General features: G+C 41.9%; 1 protein-coding gene and 1 long non-coding RNA gene across 3 annotated transcripts in view; both read left to right on the forward strand.

Moving 5' to 3' along the window:
• The first annotated feature begins 1,099 nt into the window (after window positions 1-1,099).
• Window positions 1,100-21,906, forward strand: part of LOC131214174 (cytosolic purine 5'-nucleotidase) — a 23,902-nt gene continuing 3,095 nt past the window's right edge. The window contains exons 1-4 of one of the 2 annotated variants that reach the window (XM_058208556.1): window positions 1,100-1,577; window positions 15,918-16,205; window positions 16,269-16,542; window positions 16,615-17,580. In XM_058208556.1, coding sequence (XP_058064539.1) covers window positions 1,273-1,577; window positions 15,918-16,205; window positions 16,269-16,542; window positions 16,615-17,580 — 1,833 coding nt within the window. In that variant the 5' untranslated portion in view covers window positions 1,100-1,272. Of the gene's footprint in view, window positions 1,578-15,898; window positions 16,206-16,268; window positions 16,543-16,614; window positions 17,581-21,906 lie in introns of both variants that reach the window. The other variant, XM_058208557.1, reaches the window with a different exon arrangement.
• On the forward strand, window positions 10,505-10,901 carry LOC131214175 (uncharacterized). Its single transcript, XR_009157014.1, has 3 exons — window positions 10,505-10,596; window positions 10,657-10,681; window positions 10,756-10,901. It is a non-coding gene; the product is annotated as an uncharacterized LOC131214175 (long non-coding RNA).

Raw genomic sequence — 21,906 nt, forward strand, 5'->3', positions numbered from 1 at the left:
CTGGCACGCATAGACTATCGTTAGAAATTAACAAACTAAAAGAAGGCATAATCAATAGATGCAATAATTGTATCCACCCAACAATACAATGTTGGAGACTGAGTGGGTTTATAATTCATCAGACGGAACTTTATTAGAACAGAAGAATAACAAACACGTCTTTACGCTGCAAGATTACGCACAGAAGAGAAAGAAAGTCGTTTTGACAGCTACAGTGCTGTCAACATCGACAGTGCTGCCAGCATCGACAGTGCTGCCAGGGCTGTATATTCAACATACAAGACCTAATTATCTGAAGTTTTTAAAGTTAACTAGTTATAAGATGTTTTTAGTTATTAGTTATTAGTTATAAGTAGGATAAAATGACTCAATGCCACGTGGCATAACATGTAATTTAAATAGATTTTAATCAAAATATTTTCATTTCAATCTTTTTGATACCTTAGAATTATTAAATAGCTGCAATCCCAATGTGGAACATCTCTGTACTTTTATGTAACGAAGCATTAATGTATAATAAAGATCCAAAAAATCCTTGAAAAAAAAACATAATAAAGGACAAAGTAACATCATATCCTACATATGTAACATAGCTAGATATACATGTAGGGAAAACTCTCTTCCCGTAAGACTACGGTTTCATTCGTCTGTTCGTTTAGACGCTTGTCTTAGTACTGGCGCTTGGGTTCGTGCCCCTACCTAACGGCTGTCACTGCTAATAAATCGTGGATTCCACGACAAAAGAATTCTTCGTCTTTTGAAGCAAACCAATAAGACATCCAACTCAGACTCAGATTCATCCACCATCCGAACTTTTTGAACACACCACGCATAGCGAGGTGGCAAAAAAAACATTAAGGAAACATTGATTGTGTCTTGTGTAGTTACAACTCTCCCAGACCTAATTACTTAGACATCTGTAAGCTAAGCGCTAGACACCGTGTTCCTCCTCATCTGCTAATTTTTCTTTTCGTTCTCTTCTTCTGATTCTTAACAAGTAACACAAGTGATAACAGTGGCTGTGCCAACCATCTTCGCTCACTTGAGTTTCAGTAGTTCATTTCGCTTTTGCCTGCACGCTAGTGTTTTTGATTAAAGACGGTGTAACGTCATGTGAATGCTCTTCTAGTAAAAGTCTCCTGTGCGGTGTTGTGGAAGACGTAATCTACTTGTTTTTTTGCCTTTCGATTTCTTCCAATATTAACGTGCGTTTTGTTTGTTTCGTTTGAGTGGAATGTTTAAAGTTCTAACCGGATTCAAGTAAACGTCAATATGTACAAAAAGAATAACATTGAGCTCTCAATATCTGACATGTCACAGGATGCGTTTAAAGTTAGTCTTCCTCACCAGTCACAAACCACTGTGACTAACCTGAGCGAATGCTCCAATTCCGAAGGATTTCGTAGCTTAAACAAAATAACGAATTTACCTTACTTGGGCACGAGCCAGCAGAATGAAAATGCGTGTTCCTCTCGCTTCAAAACATCTCAACGTGGGACACCAAACTCTCTAATTGTTAGTGGTCTGCTTGGAGCTAACGATCCGATCTACGGCTACAAGCGTGAAATTAGTCACAGGTAAGTGAGGGGACGTCTACCGCGAATGTAAGTGGAATTAATAGACCCCCCCCCCCCCCCCCCGCCCCCAAAACTAAGTGATCAAACTTCAGCGATAAAATGAAAGTAGAAAACCAATGTGTGCTTGAAACTATTTTGAATCAATCAACTATTAAAACATTGGACAGCTGTTTCATAGTTTTCAACAAATTTTTGAGCAGGGTTCAATGAGTGATATACACGTCTACTGAGATGCATCATAGTCTGGAGACCTTTCAGCACATGTTAGATATTCCCTATACTTCAAAAAATCTTTACATTATGACTGCGCTGGAACATGGTTCACAGTAATAACAAATTTGCCTTAAGATTAGATGGGCCCGTAGGGTTCAATCCTCTAGCTATCAAGTCAGGCGCCCCATTCATCTGTAAACTTTAAAAACAACGCCGTTGCAGTACGACAATCAAAACAAGACAGTGTCTCTAAACAACTTATGTTTCTAATGACCCCTCTCACTTATTCTCCATCCTCGCGCAAGTAAGGTCAGGCCAGTGGCAATTGATAAGCGGTGCATGGGATTGACCTTTGCTTGTGACGTCTGAAGTGTTCGTGAAACGTGTTACTAGCACACGCTTCGTCGTTATCACTGTGACCGAGCGATAAGGCAGTCGTGCTCAGATTCGTATCAAGGTGATTCAAAAGTGATTGATTGCCCATTTCACGACGAGTCCACCTGATAGAGAATATTGGGCTTTGTTATAGCGTTAGTGATGGGTGTAATCCTTTGTTTCGGCAAATCTCTTCATAACTCAGTGCATTGCCGTGATGCTATTGTATGCGCTGAATTTAGATATATGTATGCGCTATAGAATTTTAATAACTTCTAGGTATAGGGTAATCTATTTCGTAGTTTCGAAATAAAAGGGCTGGCATTTTACAGTTTTCGAATATATGGGTCAACCCAAAAGTTAAACTTTTAGTTGAATGTCTGCCATTTTAGACAAAAATATCGTTGTTAAGAATAACGTGTTAAAATTATTAAAATGTACATATTACAATAGCGGGGATGCGAAAACGCATTTTTTTCTAACAGAATTTGCTTCAGCAACGAGGCATTTTTGTCACTTTGCGATTACGGATTACGATCCCAATTTTTTCAGCTCTAAAATCTGGGTGCGCGTTATACAAGGGGAGTAAAAATTTTGTCTCCTCTAAACTTACAAATATGCCTTTTTAGGTACATATTTTATGGTATTATTGAATAAATTATGAAATGAAACATTTGTTTGGAATATAATTATCCTTACAATATCGTCATTTAGTCATGGCAGAGAGTTGCTGATGGCAGATGTTGCTGTGAAATCATTCACAAAATGTGGCATCAGCAACGCTATGGATGGATCTGAAGATGTCGCAACTTTTGAGAACTCTTCAGAGAGTGACAATGAGGAGTACATTGAAGAGCAATTAGAGAATATCAATTTGTCATACAGCAGTGAATCTGAGTTTGAAGATTATTACGAAATATAAAATACTAGTATGTCTTTTGCAATGTATACGCATTTTTTGTTTAGTCTACTTTAGAATATTTAGAATAATACGAGGTGCGTTCAAAAAGTTCTGACAATTTTATATTTACTCGGGCTATGTATGTTCGATTTTCAAGGTTGCGGCGTTAGGTTGCTACTTATGTCACTCACTCATGGTGAAGCTTTCGGCCATTTTGAGTAATTAGTAATTTTTTAACAGCTGTTTTACTGTGCGCGTGTCTTGGCCCATCGGCGATGTTTTGCCTGTTCCGAAAAATGGACGACAAAGAATTTGTATCAAATTTTGTGTAAAACACGAAATTAAAAGCTCGGACGAAATTGAAATGTTGACTGTAGCTTATGGTGATGTCATTAAGACCAAAAGCGGCGCTTAGGGTCTAGAAGATGTGAACGTCGAAACGCCATGTTTGGTCGAATGTAAACAGTTTAGCTTACAGTTTTCTTCGATTGCAGGTCGTGGTGCATCATGAGTTGTTGCCAAAGGATAGAACAGTTAATAACGAATATTTCCTGATAGTTATGCACAATTTACCCGAAGCAATCCGTCACAGACGCCCGGATTTGTGCGAAACCCAAAATTGGCTGTCACACTCCTGCTGACACATCGTAGTTTCTGTTCGAATTTTTTACCAAAACAACACATTGATGATGCCAAAGTTACCGTGTTCCCTAGATATGGCCCCCTGTGACTTTCTCTTATTCCGAAAACTGAAGGAGACCATGAAAGGACGACGCTACGATACGATTTAGGTGATAAAGACGACATCACCGATGAGAAAAATCTTGTCCAAGCAAAACAGTTGTCAAAAATTGACCGATTACTCAGAATGGCCGAAATTTTCACCATCAGCCACTGACATGTGTAGCAACCTAACGCCACAAAATCGCCACAAATCGAAAATCGGATATACGTAGCCCGCGTAAATATAAAATTGTCAGAACTTTTTGAACGCCCCTCGTACATCATTATCAGTGGGTATTTGTTGCATATCAAATATCTGAAAAATCTATCTATAGATGGCGCGAACGACCGATTCGGGCTATGGCCGCTTGTATACTGTCTCTCCAGCTATCTCGGCAAGTTGCTCTGCCTCTCCAGTCTCCTACACCGAGCAGGTCCTCGCTGGCCTTACGGACGCTATCCTCCCATCGAGCTCTCGGCCTACCGACTGGCCTCCTGCCGTGCATCGTTCCCAATAGCGTCTTTTTTGGAATCCTTGTCTCGTTCATTCTCACGATGTGCCCCGCCCATTGCAGTTTTTGCTTTTTTTATCATCGCCGCCACTTCTGGATCCTCATATGTTTCGTAGATTTCACTATTATATCTGGTGCTCCAATATTCTCCATCCTTTATTGGGCCGGGGATTCTTCTGAGGATCTTTCGTTCGAATGCGTTTATCCTGTTTTCTTGGGCCTGAGTTAGGACCCAGTTTTCTGATCCGTAACACAGGACAGGGCGGATTATTGTCTTGTACAGTCTCAGCTTGGCTTCACTGTGTATTATCTTGGATTTTATTATGGGCAACACTGAGAAATACGTCCGGTTGGCTGTTTGGATCCTCCGACTTATCTCGCCCTCCTCACTACCATCCTCTGCCAAGTTGGTCCCAAGGTACACGAAATTTCCGACATTCTCAAGATTGTGATCGGTAGATGTATTGTTTTGTCTCTGGGGGCGCTGTCTGCGGGACTGTGTCATGACCTTTGTTTTATCCATGTTTATTTTGAGCCCTACCTGTTCTGCAGCTCTGTCCAGTTGCAAAAAGGTCTCTGTGGCCAACCGTTGTGATCGAGACATGATATTAATGTCGTCCGCATATGCAACTATATGTGTCAATTTAGTGCAGAGTGTCCCCTTTGTGTCCACTGGAATCATGCGAATCGTTCGTTCCAGGGCAAGATTGAACAATATAGGAGAGAGCCCATCTCCCTGTTTCAGACCGCTATTTGTCGGAAAGCTCGTCGATAATTCTCCGTTAATTCGGATGCAAGCCGAGGTATCGTGCAGACAAAGCTGGATCAATCTGATCAGTTTGCTAGGAATACCAAACTCTACTAGAGCAGTATATAGGCTGCTTCTATCTATACTGTCGTAGGCTTGTTTGAAGTCAACGAAAATTTGATGGACATCGACGTTGTATTCCCAGCATTTCTGGAGTATATTTTTGACACAAAATATTTGATCAACTGTTGATCTTCCCGGTCTGAAACCACCTTGGTATTCCCCCATAATGGTCTCCGCTATTGGTCTTAATCGGTTCTCCAGCACCTTGGCCCACACCTTGTATGCCGCACGTAATAGAGCTATCCCTCTGTAGTTAGTACAGTCCAGGCGGTCTCCTTTCTTGTATACTGGTATTATGATACTCTTTCGCCATTCTTCGGGTATGCACTCCTTGGTCCAAATTTTTAGTATTAGTTTGTGCAACGTGATGACTAGATTGTTACCGCCGTGTTTGATTAAATTCCCGGATCTCATCCATACCAGCAGCTTTATTATTTTTGAGTTTGGCTATGGCCGTTCCTACCTCTATTTCTGTTGGCATTTCATAGTTTTCGTCCCTATTTATGGTAGTTTCCCGATGGGTTATGGCGTTGGAGGTGGGGTTTAGTAATTCTGAGAAATAATCTACCCATCTTTCTTTTATGTTTGCCATGTCTCCTATGATATTTCCAACTGCGTCCTTACACAGTATTGTACGAGGCGTGAAACCCTTCTTTCACATGTTTTATAGGCTCGTCTTATGATGTTGTTTTGAAAGTCAGCGTTCATTGTTTCTAATTGTCGGTCTGCCTGGATTCTTTTCTTTCTCCTACAAAGTCTGTCGGCAGCTCTACGCATATTATCATATGCTTCCTTCTTGGCTCTAGTTGGTATCTGTAGGTAGTTTGTATATGCAGCTGTTTTCTTGTCAACTGCTATTTTGCACTCCCGATCGAACCAATCTCTGTTTTTTGATTTTTGCTTAAAAACCAATAGAGCCCTTTGCCGCTCCACCAACAGAGGATTTGATGTGTGCCCGCATTTCTTCTACTGAGAGATGGTCGGGGTTTTTACTTAGTGCTTGGTTCACTAAATTTCTATATCTATTTGATATTTCTCTTATTTTTAGTTTCTCGATGTCATACATCTTAGGTCTCTCTCCGGTTATTTTTGGATTGTAATAGTTTCGTGCTGTTTGGCAACGAAATTGTGATCTCACCAAGTAATGATCTGAGATAATGGCCCCTCTGCTGCTTTTCACGTTCAGTATGTTGTTGGATATTCTCTTGTCTACTATTATATGATCGATCTGGTTAAATGTTCTTCCGTCTGGTGACGCCCATGTTTGTTTGTGTATATCTTTCCTGGGGAATTGAGTAGATTTGATGATCATGTTTCTACTGGCTGCTAAGTCTATTAAACGTAGCCCATTGTCATTTGAGTTTTCGTGCAGACTGTGTCCCCGTGTTATTTCTCTATGTAATAGTTCTCTGCCCACCTTAGCATTAAAATCTCCCAGCATGATCTTGACATCCCCGACGGGTAGTGAGTCGTATGCGTTGGTTAATAAGGAGTAGAATTCCTCTTTAGTGTTATCATCTTTTTCCTCTGTGCGTTAATAAACCACAGATTGTAGTGCTTACTTTTTAAGCGGATCATGCAGATCCGTTCGTTTACTGGTCGGAATGATGTAACCGATGTTTTTAGGCACTTCTTTATAGCAAATGCGACTCCAAATGCCTTAACCCCGGCCGGTTTCCCGCTTTTGAAGAACGTATAATCAGATCTATCTTGCACTCCTTGTCCAATCCAAAATGTCTCCTGGATGGCTAGTATATCAATTCTATACTTAGCCAGGTGGTGTAGCAGCTCTTTCACTGCTTCTGCTTTATTCAGCGATTTTGTGTTCCAAGTACCTAAAGAGTAGTCCGGTAGGCGTTTCCATGGTCGTGATCGTTGAGTCCGTTCTATTCGAGATTTTGTAACAAGTTCCTGAACTGTGGTTGTTTTACGGGGGAAGGTAGTTAGCCTGCCGCCCAATCTAGTTTTGGTTCGCCCTGACTATTTCATTTCATCAGTACCACCCAGTTTGGGAGGCTTTCTTCTATCCGCCACCTGGGGAGGCGTCCGATGGGAGACCAGAAAAACTCCACACGGAATATCTGAAAAATGTATAATAAAAAAAAAAATTCCTTTTTTGTCTCTTAAAATATGGGGTGCGCGTTATACGAAGGTCACTATTTATATTTCGGGAATTGGCAACACTGATGTCATGTGAGTCCATCTGATGGTTCCATCGTAAAGTTTGACATTTTTGACGACATACGTACTCAGAACATTTTGTCATACGGACGCTATTTGTTTATTTTATATTTAGTTGAAAGTTTCGTCTCGGCAAAAAAATGGAACTGAATCGTGAACATTTTCGAGCGATGATTTTTTACGACTTTCGACGTGGATTATTACAACAAGAGTGCGTCAATCAACTTAATTTGACTTTTGGCGATGATGCTCCATCAAAAACCACTGTGTATCGCTGGTATAGTGAATTCAATCGTGGTCGTAGTTCGCTGTCCGACGAGTTTCGTGAAGGTCGTCCAAAATCGACTGTAGTGCCAGAAAACATCGATGCTGTGCACGAAATGATTAAGCAAGATCGTCATGTAACCTATTGTGAGATTGAGGCATCCCTAAGCATTAGTTCCACCAGCATATATGCGATTTTACATGAACACTTAGCTGTGCGAAAATTATGTTCACGTTGGATCCCACATAATTTGACAATCGCTCAAAAAAAGGCTCGTGTCGATTGGTGCAAAGAAATGCTTAAGAATCGTCGGCGACAATCGCGGTGCTTCAAAAGACGTTTATAAAATCGTGATAGGTGACGAATCATGGATATATTCCTATGAGCCCGAAAGTAAGCAGCAGTCGACTGTATGGGTGTTCCAAAATGAACCAAATCCAACAAAAGTTGTTCGCACACGAAGCACTTCAAAGAAAATGGTGGCCTGTTTCTTCGGAAAAACTGGTCATATTGCAACAGTGTCTCTAGAGGATCGTAGAACAGTAAATTCTGAGTGGTACACAACCATCTGTTTGCCAGAAATCTTCGGTGAAATAAGGAAAACAAACAAGAGACGTCGGATTGTTCTTCATCATGACAATGCCAGCTCTCACACATCGGCTCAAACAAGAGACTATTTGAGCACTCAAAACATCGAATTGATGGGTCATCCGCCGTACAGCCCTGATTTGGCACCCAATGATTTCTTTTTGTTCCCATCCGTGAAGAATAAACTGCGTGGTCAACGATTTTCATCGCCCGAAGAAGCTCTTGAAGCGTTCAAAAATCATGTTTTGGAGATACCTCATTCGGAATGGAATAAATGCTTTGAAAATTGGTTTAAGCGCATGCAAAAGTGTATCGATCATCGTGGCGAGTACTTTGAAAAACAATAAAAATATATTCGCAGCTTCACTATTTGTTTTTGTTCCTATTCCCGAAATATAAATAGTGACCCTCGTACACGGGTGCGCTTCATACACGGAAAAATGCGGTACTTCTTATTCTTCGGGAACAACCGTTCAGCGGCCTTATCCTGCACCAGAAACAATGTTAATCTCTTACGATTTTTGTAACGGTTTGTTTTTACGGGCAGAGTCGTTGGTCCTGTCCCAACTCCCCTGTTACGCCGGTATCGGGAATCGAAACCATGGCCGGTTGTTTGACAACCAGTCCCAGGAAAAATGCGGTACCTCTTCATAACGACCCAGCGGGCAAAAACCGTCGCGCGACCTCTTCATAACCTTCTGCGTAACGTCTGTATAGGAAATTATACAGAAGCGTGACCGCGCTGCAACGCTTCGTTATAAAGAACGCTTTAGCGATGTGTGTGTGTGTGTGTGTGTGTGTGTTAGCCCTATTTATCCGTACCCTACCCATTCATACCTACCGTATCACACATTCATACCCCCCGTTTCGGATCTAAATACGCATCACACGCGGTTTAAATTTTGACACCTTTACTTATTATTTATGAAAGAAAACACAATAAATACCTACCACCACATTACCACTATACCTACCAACACATTTTTCAGCCGTCCTACGGCACCGCAGCCCTATGCAGCACTGATTTATTGATGAAAACCCGTCGTTAGGTTCAGTCAGCCGTCGTCACCTGAAAGTAAAAAAAGTATCAATATTCTTTCCAATTGATCAAGCGATCGGTTTATTATACTAACCAAGCTGTGTAGAAACGATTTCGGCAGCTGCAACAAGCAAAAGAAACAGATTAATGTCGAAAAACTACGCCACTCTGCGCGAACATGACGAGCGATCTTTGATCACTCTGATCGCCAACAACACTTGCAATACTTACCAGATTCTTCCGGCGATACATTCTGCAGTCATTCGGCGAACTGTGAACTACAAAATAACAAGAAATTAAATTAAAATCAACGCTTTTAACATATACTTACCACCAGCGGCACCACCAACTTGCCTCGAAACTTTGCGATCAAAACAAACTGCGAACTGTCAGTTTTGGTGAACGGGGAACGCGCGTTTAATGTTTTACAATTACAATATTTCCACAATTGGTTCACCATTCCACCATGTATATGCACTTTTCACGTATCTCTGCATGTACGTAGAGTGTATCCATCTCTGAATCCTTTATTCCATGTATTCTGTACCTTACGCTCTATCGTCATTGCATATTACGCTGCTAATGGTCGGCTGAAAATGTAAACAGATGCGGTGCACTTTCACTATTTAGAAGTAAATACTTATCGAGAAATGCTTCCCGATGCTTAAATTTACTTACCGAAATAAGCAACAGCTTAGAATTCACAGTTAAACACTATTTTTACACCGATGATGCTTCGTCGATTGCTTGCGTCGTACCCTCTGCGCTTCTGAATGTTTCTAACAGTTTGACGTTGGAGTGCCGGACTAGATGCTACATTAGCGTGACAGAGACAAAAAAGTTGTTCGGTGTTGCGCTTTCTTTCTGGCCTTTGGAGAGAAACGAATCGGCGCTCAGATATTTCGTCTCAGTATGGAGAATATGAGTGACTTTTTTCCCAGTGAACAATTTTGAGAGCCCGAAGCTGCCCCTCTGCCTGCGACGCGGCGGAGGAAGGCTGAGACGAGTGAGATCGAACGCCCCTCTGCTTGCGACGAGGCCGAGGAAGGGCGATCTCGCAGCGCACGAAGTGAGAATGAGACGCGTTCGTTGGTTGCCGGGGAAAGAACGGAAGGAATCCCCGTGAGTTTTGAAATCGCCGTGAGTTTGCTGGTGGAAGACGAACGTTGGAGAGAAAGAAAAAGGAATAGAAATAACAGAGACAGCGAGATCGGCGCAAAGTCCCGAAGTTCCGAGGGTCCGACAGTCTTGTCTTTGTTGTGGACTTGAGCGAATCGGGACGAAACCTGTGCCTCTGTTTTTCTAAGTGCCAAGTGTAAGGTATCAAGTGCCAAGTGTAAAGTCTGTCCAGGTAAGTTTATTGGACAGTATTCAGTGACAACCACATAATTTTTCGCTTTGCTCGTTTCAGACGACTCGTCACATTTGTGGAAAAGGTAAGTTAAAGTGACAGGATTGCAATGCTACAAATGTAACACTAACATTGTTCCTTTCCTTTATTTCATTGAAGATTACGGACCAAATGACGCATGGAAAATAAACCCGGCTCGAGCCCATGTACGCGACCGAAACAAAACATATTTTTTGGCGACGCCACCCTCGAAAACGCATCGCCGCACGAATGCACGAATAGGTAGGGAAGAGTGAAAAGGCGAATCAAAAAAAGAGAGCGAAAATATACCTTTCGAAGCCTACCAAAAACGCGAGATATTTTATTTCGGAGAGAAAGAAAATACGGGAGAGAAAGAATTGGAAACGAAGAAAGAGAGGGGACACACAGGAGAGAGGGAGACAAGGGGCAGGTTCGGGAAAAAAAATCGAGTCGCCAAAATCTGCCATCGAGTAACTAGGCCTTCTCAGTATAGAAGCCTATATGAACGAAATACTCCTGCGACTCGAATGCGACTCGAATGCGACTCGTTGGCGACTCGATGCTCCATACTGAGAAAACGCCGGGGAACTCAAAATTGTTCACTGGGATCCACTGCCCACTTCATAGATCAATTCACGGATCACTGCGATTTCACTATGGAAGCTCTTCGGGACAAAATATATGAAGCAGCCGTCCAGTAGTGGATGAGTAGTGGATGAGTAGTGGAAGCCTCCATACTGAGAAATCGAAAATTGTTCACTGGGTTGTTCGGGTCCCTTTCGACGATCACTGGCCATCGCCCATGGAAGAGCCTATGGAAATTTTGTATGAAACGCTGAAAAATCATCGAGTGAGCGATGAACGAGCGCTGAAAGCCCCATAGTGAGAAGAGCGAAATTGTTCACTGCGACGTAATTGTCTCACCGTGCCATTCGTGCTAAAGTTGAATGGCCCTTGTCCTCTGTGTTCACTAATGTGTCTGGAGTTCCACAAGGTAGTAACCTGGGACCTTTTGATTTTATTATTTATTAATGACCTTTCGTTTCCTGACGATCTAAAATTGTTCTTGCCTGTCAGTGATCTGTCTGATTGTCGGGTGCTGCATAACCTGCATTGATCGCCTAGTATCTTGGTGTGATTGCAAAGTCATGTTCCTTAACGTCAGTAAATGTTATGTAATTTCGCTTAGTAAGCGTCTTAGTCCGATCATGTTTAGCTATAGCATTGCTTCAGCGGTTGGAAGTAGAGTTGGCCGAGAGTGGAAGTAATTCGCGATTTAGGTGTGACGTTGGATGCGAGATTAGAACTGTCTGCCCACTATGCCGATATGATTTGTTTTGTTCGCCATTTAAGACGTCGGCATGACATTGAGATCAGAACTGCTCCACGAATTACTGTTGCGGATCACAACGACCTTTATTGTTTATGTGCCGTACGTATTATCTTTGTTTATCTCATTTTGACTATAACATGTCTATTTGTTAGTGTCATAGATTCCTTGATTTCGCATCCTTCTAATAGCCGGTTACCAATTTTTGTTCTCATCCTCACCAGATGCAGTGTTAGATTAGCTAGTGTTTTATCTAAGTTTGCAAAGATTATCTTTGTCAAGTGGGCTCTGTTTGCCCATTGACTAATCTACGTACAGGGTGTTTCATCAACGATGCATGATTTCATTTGGTTATTAAAAATTGATAGAAAATTGACAAATATGAAAAATTTATTTCCAAAGTGGTAGGTCGCCAAATCATTCGTCAAAAGCACATTTCATTGAAGATCATTTCCACCTCTGTGGCTATGTTAATAACCATAATAACGTTAACTATGTATTGTGGTTCGAAAATCCCACACATTCAATATTCAATATTTATATTTATGTTATGTTATAATATCAATATTTATGTTATGCGAACATACCAGGGAACATACCAGAATACCATACATACTATTGACAACCTTAAGACCCAAATTCAAGTTGCTATTGACGAAAAAAGGACCAGATACAATAAAAAATGTATCCAAAAATAAGTTGACCAAATGAGCTACTATAAAATGTCATGAATGAATCTTTCAAATAAAAGTTCAAGCATCGAAAAATATTAAGCCGTTGTTTTATAACCAAATGAAAAAGTGCACGCTTGTTTGACCACCCTGTATGAGCCTAGTTTTATTTTCTCAATCGTTGGCTTAGTGAGGCCATTTTTTTCAACTAACCGAGTGAGTTCTTACAATACTTTAGTTTTATTACAATACAATACAATACAATAGTTTTATTTCATTCGATCACTTGTTTCTTGTTTTACAAGACATTTAGTATCGCTGTGCCACAGTACTTTTTACATAAGAAAAACAAGTACCGTGCAGTGATTGAATTTGTTTTTTTGGAATGTTTAAGAGCAAAGGAAATTTAAAAACGAATATTGAAAGTGTATAAGGATTTTTCGCCTTCAATTAGTACGTTATAAACGGGGGCTTCTGAATTTAAACGTGGTGGTACAAGTCACGCCAAAGACGCTCAAAAACAGACACAACACATGAAGTTGTACAAAAAATACAGTATTGTATACAGTATACAGTACAGTACAAATTGTAAATAAATCGTATTTGAAAATCGTCGAATCACTTAAAGACATTTAGTACTAGGTTGTATATTAAGTTTCGTCGTTCGATACCGTAGAGCGCAGCTACGAGCCTAATTTTTTAATTTATATTGGTACACTCTTCAAATGAACGTATGTGAAGTTTCATTTCATTTTCTCTTAATTTTTTTTTACAAGCCATTTAGTACCGACATGTCCCAGTATTTTTTGCACTGGGCAAAATCAAGTACCGTGCAGTGACTTAATTTTTAGTTTTGGGAGGTTTAAAAGCAAAAGGGGATTTATGAACGAATCTTGAATGTGTTTAAGGACTCTGCACCTTTAATTTGAGGGTTAAAAGGGGGGTTTCTGAGTTTAAACGTGGTCGTACTAGCCTTCAAGACGATCCATGTCAAAAACGTTAAAAAACATACACAACACCTGAGATCGTAGAAAAAACGGATATCGTATTGGAAAATCGTCAAATCACTTAAAGAGATTTAGTATAAAGCCTAGCCATCTCATTGGGCAGTATAACCAATATTTTGACTGAAGTTTTGGGTTCCTAAAAACTGTTTGCACAATGCGTACCGCATTTGCTAAAAATGCATTCGAATGCATCTTTCTTTACAACATTTAAAGCATGGCCCAGTTAGAATCGGGAACAATTGCATTAGCTCTATCTCTGGGTTGGTTTGACTTAGGAAATACATCAAGGTGTCAAATTGAAGGTATTTTATTGTACTTTAAGAGAAAAATTTCAGAAATTTACTATGTCGGTAATCGGATGAAATCACGAACTTTCTTTGGATTGCACGCCATAATTTTCTGCACAATCTTCTGGTCCACCTCAGCGGCTAATTTGATCCAATTTCTCGCCATCTCTGCAGCATTCCGCATCACCTTTTCAGTCTTTATCAACTTCCTATTGAATGTTGCCCAATAATTTTCGATTGGGCGGAGTCTAGGGCAACTTGGTGGGTTGATATCCTTTGTGATGAAATCCCCCTTATTGTAAAAGTATCACAGAACTACATCCCTGCTGTAGTGGCAGCTTTCCAAATCAGGCCAAAACTTTACCGGACCTTTGTGTGACTTAATAAATGATAGAACTCGCTTTTTGAGGTACTCTTCCTGGTATAGAGTTGAGTTCATCGTCGTGTTTGTGATGAAAACCTTGATTTCTGTCCACAGGTGCAAATTCCTTGTCATATCATTAATTTTTGTGCAAATTTATTGGCGAATACAAATTTGATCTTGGAGGGGACATCTTCCCGTGCCGTGGTGAGATAAAATGTTGGCCCAGGAAGCCGTTTAAAATCAAATTTCACGTATGTTTCGTCGTCCATACGCAAGCATCCTTTGTACCTCGTCATAACCTTCTCGTACAACTAAAAGCGCGTGTTTTAATGGCTAGATTTTGTGTAAGTGTCCTTTGTGGATGCTTACATGCAAGGAAAAAACAGTAGCCTCTTCGTAGACAGATCTCCAGGGCAATACTTTTACTGGTACCATATTTTTTGCAATATCCCGAACCTAAAGTCCAGGATTTGCCTCGATTGATCTTAAAACCTTCCAGTTCAGCTGCCGATTGTATGTTCCACTACGACGTCTACTCTGAATCTTTCAATCTACGGTATTGGGTTCCCAGAAATGGTAAAGCACAGCAAATATAGTTGATTTTGCAAATTTTTGTGTTTTTGAGATTTTTAAAGTAGACCACGTGGTGTTTTCGACGTGATTGTGCAGAATTATTTTTCTTCGTTAGAGTTCAATTAAGCATAACTTTCCATAAACTCCACGTACTAAGATGAAACTTTCAGCAACGAAAGTTGAATGTGTACTGAAGATATGACTCTGACTGCCAGAGGCGCTGCTAGAAATCATGCAATTGTTCCCGATTCTAAGTGGGCCATGCTTTCGATAGGATGAAGTGGATTTTGTGCATCGAATCATCATTATGGATGAGGCTTGGGTTTCTAATCATGAGCCTAAATCATAACAGGAGGCTAAAGAATGGTGTGAACCTGTTTCATATGCTCCGAAACGAGTTCATGTCTAGAAATCGTCTTTAAAGATGTTAGCATCAGTGTTGTGGGATGCGAATGAGTTTTTGTTAGCGGATTACTTGCTAACTGATAAAACAAAATATTTTGATTTTTGTTGGAACCATTGAGACCTACTGAAAGTGGAAATTCGCGAAAAAAGACCCGCTTTGAAGAAGAAAAACATCCTATTTGATCAGAGCAACGCACCCTGTCATCAGAACATTTTGAAAATGGCAAAAAACCAGGAATTAAAGTTCGAAGTTGTGGAGTATCCACCGTATTCGCCAGATTCGGCCACTAGTGACTTCCATCTGTTTTTAGAGCCAGAAAGAAACATGCGTTTAAAACATTTTCTATTAAATGATGACATCATAATAACTGCGGCAGCGTATTTTAAAGGCGTTCCAGTTTTTCACTTCAGGGATGTAATTTATAAAATGGAGTTACGCTGGAACAAATGTATTGATGTTCTGGGGGACCATACCGAATAATAAAGTGTGTTTCAAACCATAAAAAATTGTTTTTCTTATTGACCCACAAAACTTAATGAGCAACCCAGTATTTTGACTGAAGTATTGGGTTTCAAAAAGCTTTGTGCAAAACATAAAAACAAAAACGTATTCGAACGCAACTTATGCTATGCTTATGCTGAAGTGTATTGCCTTGCCAACAGAATCTTCGTCAACCGATCGATGCATTTGGAGAACATTAAGTTCTATGGCTTCGACATGGATTATACAATCGCCGAATACATATCGCCACAATACGAGCAACTTGGTTTCGATCTCGTCAAGGAAAGGCTGGTTAGCCTCGGTTATCCATCCGAGATACGTCAGTTTGCCTACGATCCTTCATTTCCGGTGCGCGGCCTCTGGTTCGATTCACTTTATGGCAACTTACTGAAAGTGGACGCATACGGTAACATACTTGTGTGCGTACATGGTTTCGAGTTTCTCAAACAGTAAGTATGACAACCCCTTTGTTCTGGACTCCTAAATAAGTCGTGCTGTTGTTTCCACGTTAGTCACCAGGTGTACGAGTTGTACCCGAATAAATTCTTACAACTTGACGAGAGTCGAGTTTACGTATTGAACACATTATTCAACTTGCCAGAAACATACTTGTTCGCCTGCTTAGTAGACTTTTTCACGCACTCACCCCAGTACGCTGAGCAAATCGACCGGACTGGCGTTCAGTACGGCGAACTGTTCATGTCGTTCAAATCAATTTTCCAAGATGTACGCGGTGCCGTCGACTGGATCCACATCTATGGAGATCTTAAGAAGAAAACACTTGAGGTAAAGTATTTCTTACTCAGTGTTGGTTCAATTAGAAGAAAATTAATATATGTATCTTCCTTGTCTCATCAGAATTTGAACGATTACGTCAAAAAGGACAAACGGTTACCAATGGTGCTGTCCCGCATCCGTGAATCTGGAGCCAAAGTGTTTCTGCTCACCAATAGCGACTACAACTTTACCGATCGCATCATGACTTTTCTATTTGATTTTTCTCATGGTGCGAAACCGGAGGACCATCGTGACTGGAAGACTTACTTCGATACAATCGTGGTTGACGCCAGGAAGCCTCTATTTTTTGGCGAGGGAACGATCCTGCGACAGGTCGACACCACTACCGGAGCGCTCAAGGTGGGCACCCATATGGGTCCACTACTTGCAAATCAGGTGTATTCTGGCGGTTCGTGCGACGTGTTCACCAAACTAATTGGAGCTAAAGGCAAGGACGTACTCTACATTGGTGATCACATCTTCGGCGATATACTCAAAAGCAAGAAAATCCGAGGGTGGCGTACCTTTTTAATCGTGCCAGAGCTAGTACAGGAGTTGCACGTATGGACGGACAAGTGTCAACTATTTGCTGAGTTGCAGCAACTAGACGTGCAACTCGGCGATCTGTATAAGAATCTTGACTCTAGCGCCAAGGAAAAGCCAGATATTCGCTCGGTGCGCTCCGCCATACGTGACGTCACGCACAAAATGGACCTGGCATACGGGATGATGGGTTCGCTGTTCCGTTCTGGCTCGCGCCAAACGTTTTTCTCTAGCCAGGTCGTGCGGTATGCGGACCTATACGCGGCCACCATACTCAACCTCATGTACTATCCTTTCTCGTATATGTTCCGCGCACCTGCCATGCTCCTGCCACACGAATCAACCGTCGCGCATGAGCAAAGCTCCGCACTCGACCCACCCATTATCCAGCGTTCGCGTAAGATTGATGAGGGAGATAGTGTGGAAGAGGTGAAGGAACTTCTTTCGCTACTGCCGGCTGCCGAAAGCTATCATGACGAGGACAATTCAACGGACCCCAGCACGGTGAGCATTTGTCTTTTTTATTATTATTTGACAGCTTGTTTCGTCTACCATGACGTGTTTACTCTATTAATATCGCCACTAGTATATTTTCCGCGTTGGTAGTTAACTATGCCACCCCTGTTTTAGTGACAGATGTCATAGCGGTCTGCTGATACCGAATGCGGAGGGAACTGCCAATCAAGTTGTTCTTGTTATTATCAATCGAGAGACTTTGAATATGAAACTTGCTTTATCTCTTTTAGTGGGTTTGTCGGTTTCTTTTTTATGTATTATTCGTTGGTCCTTGTTTTATGTATTGGTTTGTTGTTATATAATATATTTTACTAGCAGACCCGGCGAACTTTGTTCCTCCCCAAAGGCAATGGGCCCCCGGTGATAGAGCAGTCGGTAATGGTCGTCGCTGTCACGCAGCTGTCCAAGGTTACAATTTCGGGGTGGTTGGCGTTGGGCCTGCTAGGGATGTTAGAAGTAAGGATCCAACGTGATGGTAAATTTGTCCTTGGACCTTAAAAGTAGGCATACAATTTTCCTGCACGACTTTGCCTTTCACGCCAAATGACGCCATTTGGAAGCACGAATTATATTTTCGAATGTTTTTTAGAAAACTCTTCGACTTCAGTGTTCGGCCTGCCAATAGCTCATTAAGTGGTTCGGGTGGTGGGTTCCAAGGCTGCAACTTCACTTTACCTCCCGCACAGCACATTCCTGGAGCTTCGTTTTTGTATTTCACGGCATTACAATACTGGCACACTTGATCCATTTTCCAGATATCTGCCATACGATGATTTGCATATTCAAATCCCAGTGAACAATTTCGCTCTTCTCACTTCAAATTCCACAGCTCATCCACAAACTCATCCACTGCTGAACCACTGCTTCATACATTTATTTCCCATGGAGCTTGTATGGTGGAATGGCAGTGATCCGTCGTTTGGTCCATGGAGTGAGCAGTCGATTGAATTCTCTCACCGAACGGCCCCCTGTCTCTCACCTGTGTGTTCCCTCGCTTTTTTCGTTTTCTTTCTCCCATATTCGCCCTAGCCAAAATGAAACAGTTCGTATTTGGTCGGTATATTTCGGTATATTTTCTCTCTCTTTTTTCGGTTCGCGTACACTCTTCACTCTTCACTAGAGGTTCGTTCACAATTTGGTGCGTAGCTGCCTTAGACACGTTGTAAAATGCATTGCATTGCATTTGCATTCGAATCCTTTGCATCCCAGTTTAGTTGGACATCTGAAACGAGCAAAGCGAAAACATTTCAACATTATTTGGTTGTCACTGAATACTGTCCAATAAACTTACCTGGATTATTTCTATCAGGATCACGCGTGATCGAAAGAGAAGCACAAGCACTTGGTACTTTACACTTGGCAGCTAGAAAAAACAGAGGCAGAGGTTTCGTCCCGATTCGCCTAAGTCCAGAACAGAAGTTAAAGACAGACTGTCGGATCCTCAGAAACTTCGGGATTTTGCGTCGATCTCGCTGTCTCTTTCTTTTTTTATTCCTTTTTCTTTCTCTCTACTGTTCGTTTTCCACCTGTACCGCGTACGCATCGCCTCTCGCCCATAGCGCCGTTCCTCTTCAGGTAATACAAACTCACGGCGATTTCAAAACTCACGGGGATTTCTTCCGCTCCTTCCCCGGCAACCAACGAACGCGCCTCATGCTCACTTCGTGCGCTGCGAGATCGCCCTCCCCCGGCCTCGTCGCAGGCAGAGGGGCGTTCGATCTCACTCTTCTCAGCCTTCCTCCGCCGCGTCGCAGGTAGAGGGGCAGCCTCGGGCTCTCAAAATTGTTCACTGTGCAATGCTCGCGTCCTTTCTTGCGTCGTATTCTTTCTTCTCGGTGCAATTTGTCCAACATACCCTGTTTTTGCATCCGGTCTGCCCTTCTTACTTTTGTTGATTTTTTCATGGGCAGACCGATATCGCGTCCTGTATTGTTTCTGTTATTTTCGTCTAAAAGGGATTCTATGCGGATTATGGGTGCATGCCGCTGATTACCTGTTGCTGTGCCTTTCGGGTTGGGGTGCAATCCAACATCCCTGTTTTGCATCTTGCTTGCCCTTCTCGCTTTGTTGATTTTTCTATCGTCCGAGCGCTTTCGCGTCCTGTATCGATTATTTTTTCTAACTAGCGGAACCGGCGAACTTCGTCTCGTCCAAAGTTGGGTTTTAGTGCATGAAACAACATGAAACATGAAAAGAACACATTGATACTGAAAGTTCGTTGAGAACTTCATATTGTTTATTTCAGTTCGGTTTACTGAAGCGCTGCTGGATACACAATGTTTTTAGTTTTTCCGCCCGCTGATATAAATAAGTCAGGTCGTCCATAATTTCTGACATAAGTCATAGCATCTTGTGCGTATTCATCATACCTGTAAATGTAGACGGCAGTATGACCATTCTACCTAATTGATTCAGGTCAATATTCCCATCACTTCTTATAGCATCGCGCAGATGGATATATTCCTCGGATCGTAGCTTGGTTTGGTTCAAACGAATAAAAAGCAACCGTTCCGTTTCAATTTTCGCGTACATATCAACGATAAACTGATGGAATAGCTCTCGGCACATCAGAAGCTGATTGTTTTTTTCTTCACGAATCATCAACCTAAATGCATAATAATGCATTGCGCTTACTTTTTTATCGGTTACCGCACCCGTTCGCGGATCTATCATTTTTATATTAAAGTGTTATCCATGCTCTCCTCGACAGAATAATATTGGATACTGCAAGGCATCGTAAGAACGATGAGTTTCAGATATTCGCTGAACATCCCCAGTCCTGCGGTGGAGAATTATATCGCGTGATTGAAATTCCACCCACTATTACTATTGCTGTTTCACCAATCGTTGGCGCATTGTACTGCCTCTCGTGTCGATCAGCAGGTCTGAGGCTTTTATCAGCTTTCAACACAACCACGTAGTCGTCGGCTGGCATTCGGTCAAGTGCAGTTTTGAAAAGCTTGATCAACTCGTTGTGGATACTAAACATTGTTTCTAGTTCGTCGACGATTTCGCGTCTAGTACCGGCATTATAACGGCAACGGAGATCGACTTGCTCGTTGTGGTTTCCCATGAAATAAATTTGCAGATATTTATATTCTGCATCCGGTAGAGGTAGTATAGATCCAGCACGATGATAGATTTGTCCTTGAACCTTAAAAGTGGGCATAAATTGTTCATGCACAATGTTGGTCGCACCGAATGACGTCATTTGGAAACAGGAATTATACTTCCGAATATTTTGTAGAAAGTGCTTGGATATTATCGTTTCGCCTGCTAGGTACTTCATTAATTTCTCGGGTGGAGCACATAGTTCAGGTAGTTTCAATTTTCCACTTGCACAACACATCCCTGGTGGTTAAGTTTTGAATTTTTTGGCTAAGCAGTATTGGCAAACTTTATCCATTTCTCCTATGGTAATTTGGGGATGATGTTCGTAATCATGATATGGATTGTATCGGAATGCACATTCTTTAAGTTCAGATATTCTAGACACGCTTAAATTCATATGCCGCCTTCGTTCAACTTCCAACCGCACTTCTCGTTGATCGGACGTTTCAGATGCTCGGCCTGCCTGACTGCGCGTTCGTAAGGACTTCAATCTCACCCGACGCTGATCCGGAGTCTCAGACGATCGGGCTGCACGGCGTGCTCGCTGGGTCTCCAATCGCACCTGACGCTGATCCAGTCTCTGACGATCGTGCTTTCCTTTTGCGAATCCGCTACGACTTTCTACGACTACGACTACGACTATCCTACGACTTTCTTCTGCTGTTGCTTAGCTGCCTCTGCACGTCTCGACGTGTTCGCTGTTGATCTACGACTTGTTATTACCATTTGAGAGACTTTGAGCTCGTGGCTTCTTTCGTTCTGGCACGGGTTTCGACATGATTTCTGGCTTGGTCTCTGGAAATGGTACTTGCATTTGTAGGTAGAATTCGGTTCCCCTTTTAAACGGCTCATTAGTTGCTGTGATACAACGTACATTTATTAACACAGTTCAACTCACGCGAAACAATAGACACCAGTATATTCACATGCAAATGTCGGTTTGTCGATAGTGACAATTGCATTTGTTAACATTGCCGTTAACGGCCGTCTCATAAACCACGGATGCATGCGCGGAAGAGATAGACAATGTCGCGCTCTCACTCGCACTCATTGACCCACCGTCTCCACCGTCCTTCCTCCTCCTCCTCCTCCTTCTCCTCCTCCTCCTCGTCCTCGTCCTCGTCCTCGTCCTCGTCCTCGTCCTCGTCCTCGTCCTCCTCCTCCTCCTCCTCCTCCTCCTCCTCCTCCTCCTCCTCCTCCTCG

This window comes from Anopheles bellator, assembly GCF_943735745.2.
Source record: "Anopheles bellator chromosome X unlocalized genomic scaffold, idAnoBellAS_SP24_06.2 X_unloc_8, whole genome shotgun sequence".
Lineage (NCBI taxonomy): Eukaryota > Metazoa > Arthropoda > Insecta > Diptera > Culicidae > Anopheles > Anopheles bellator.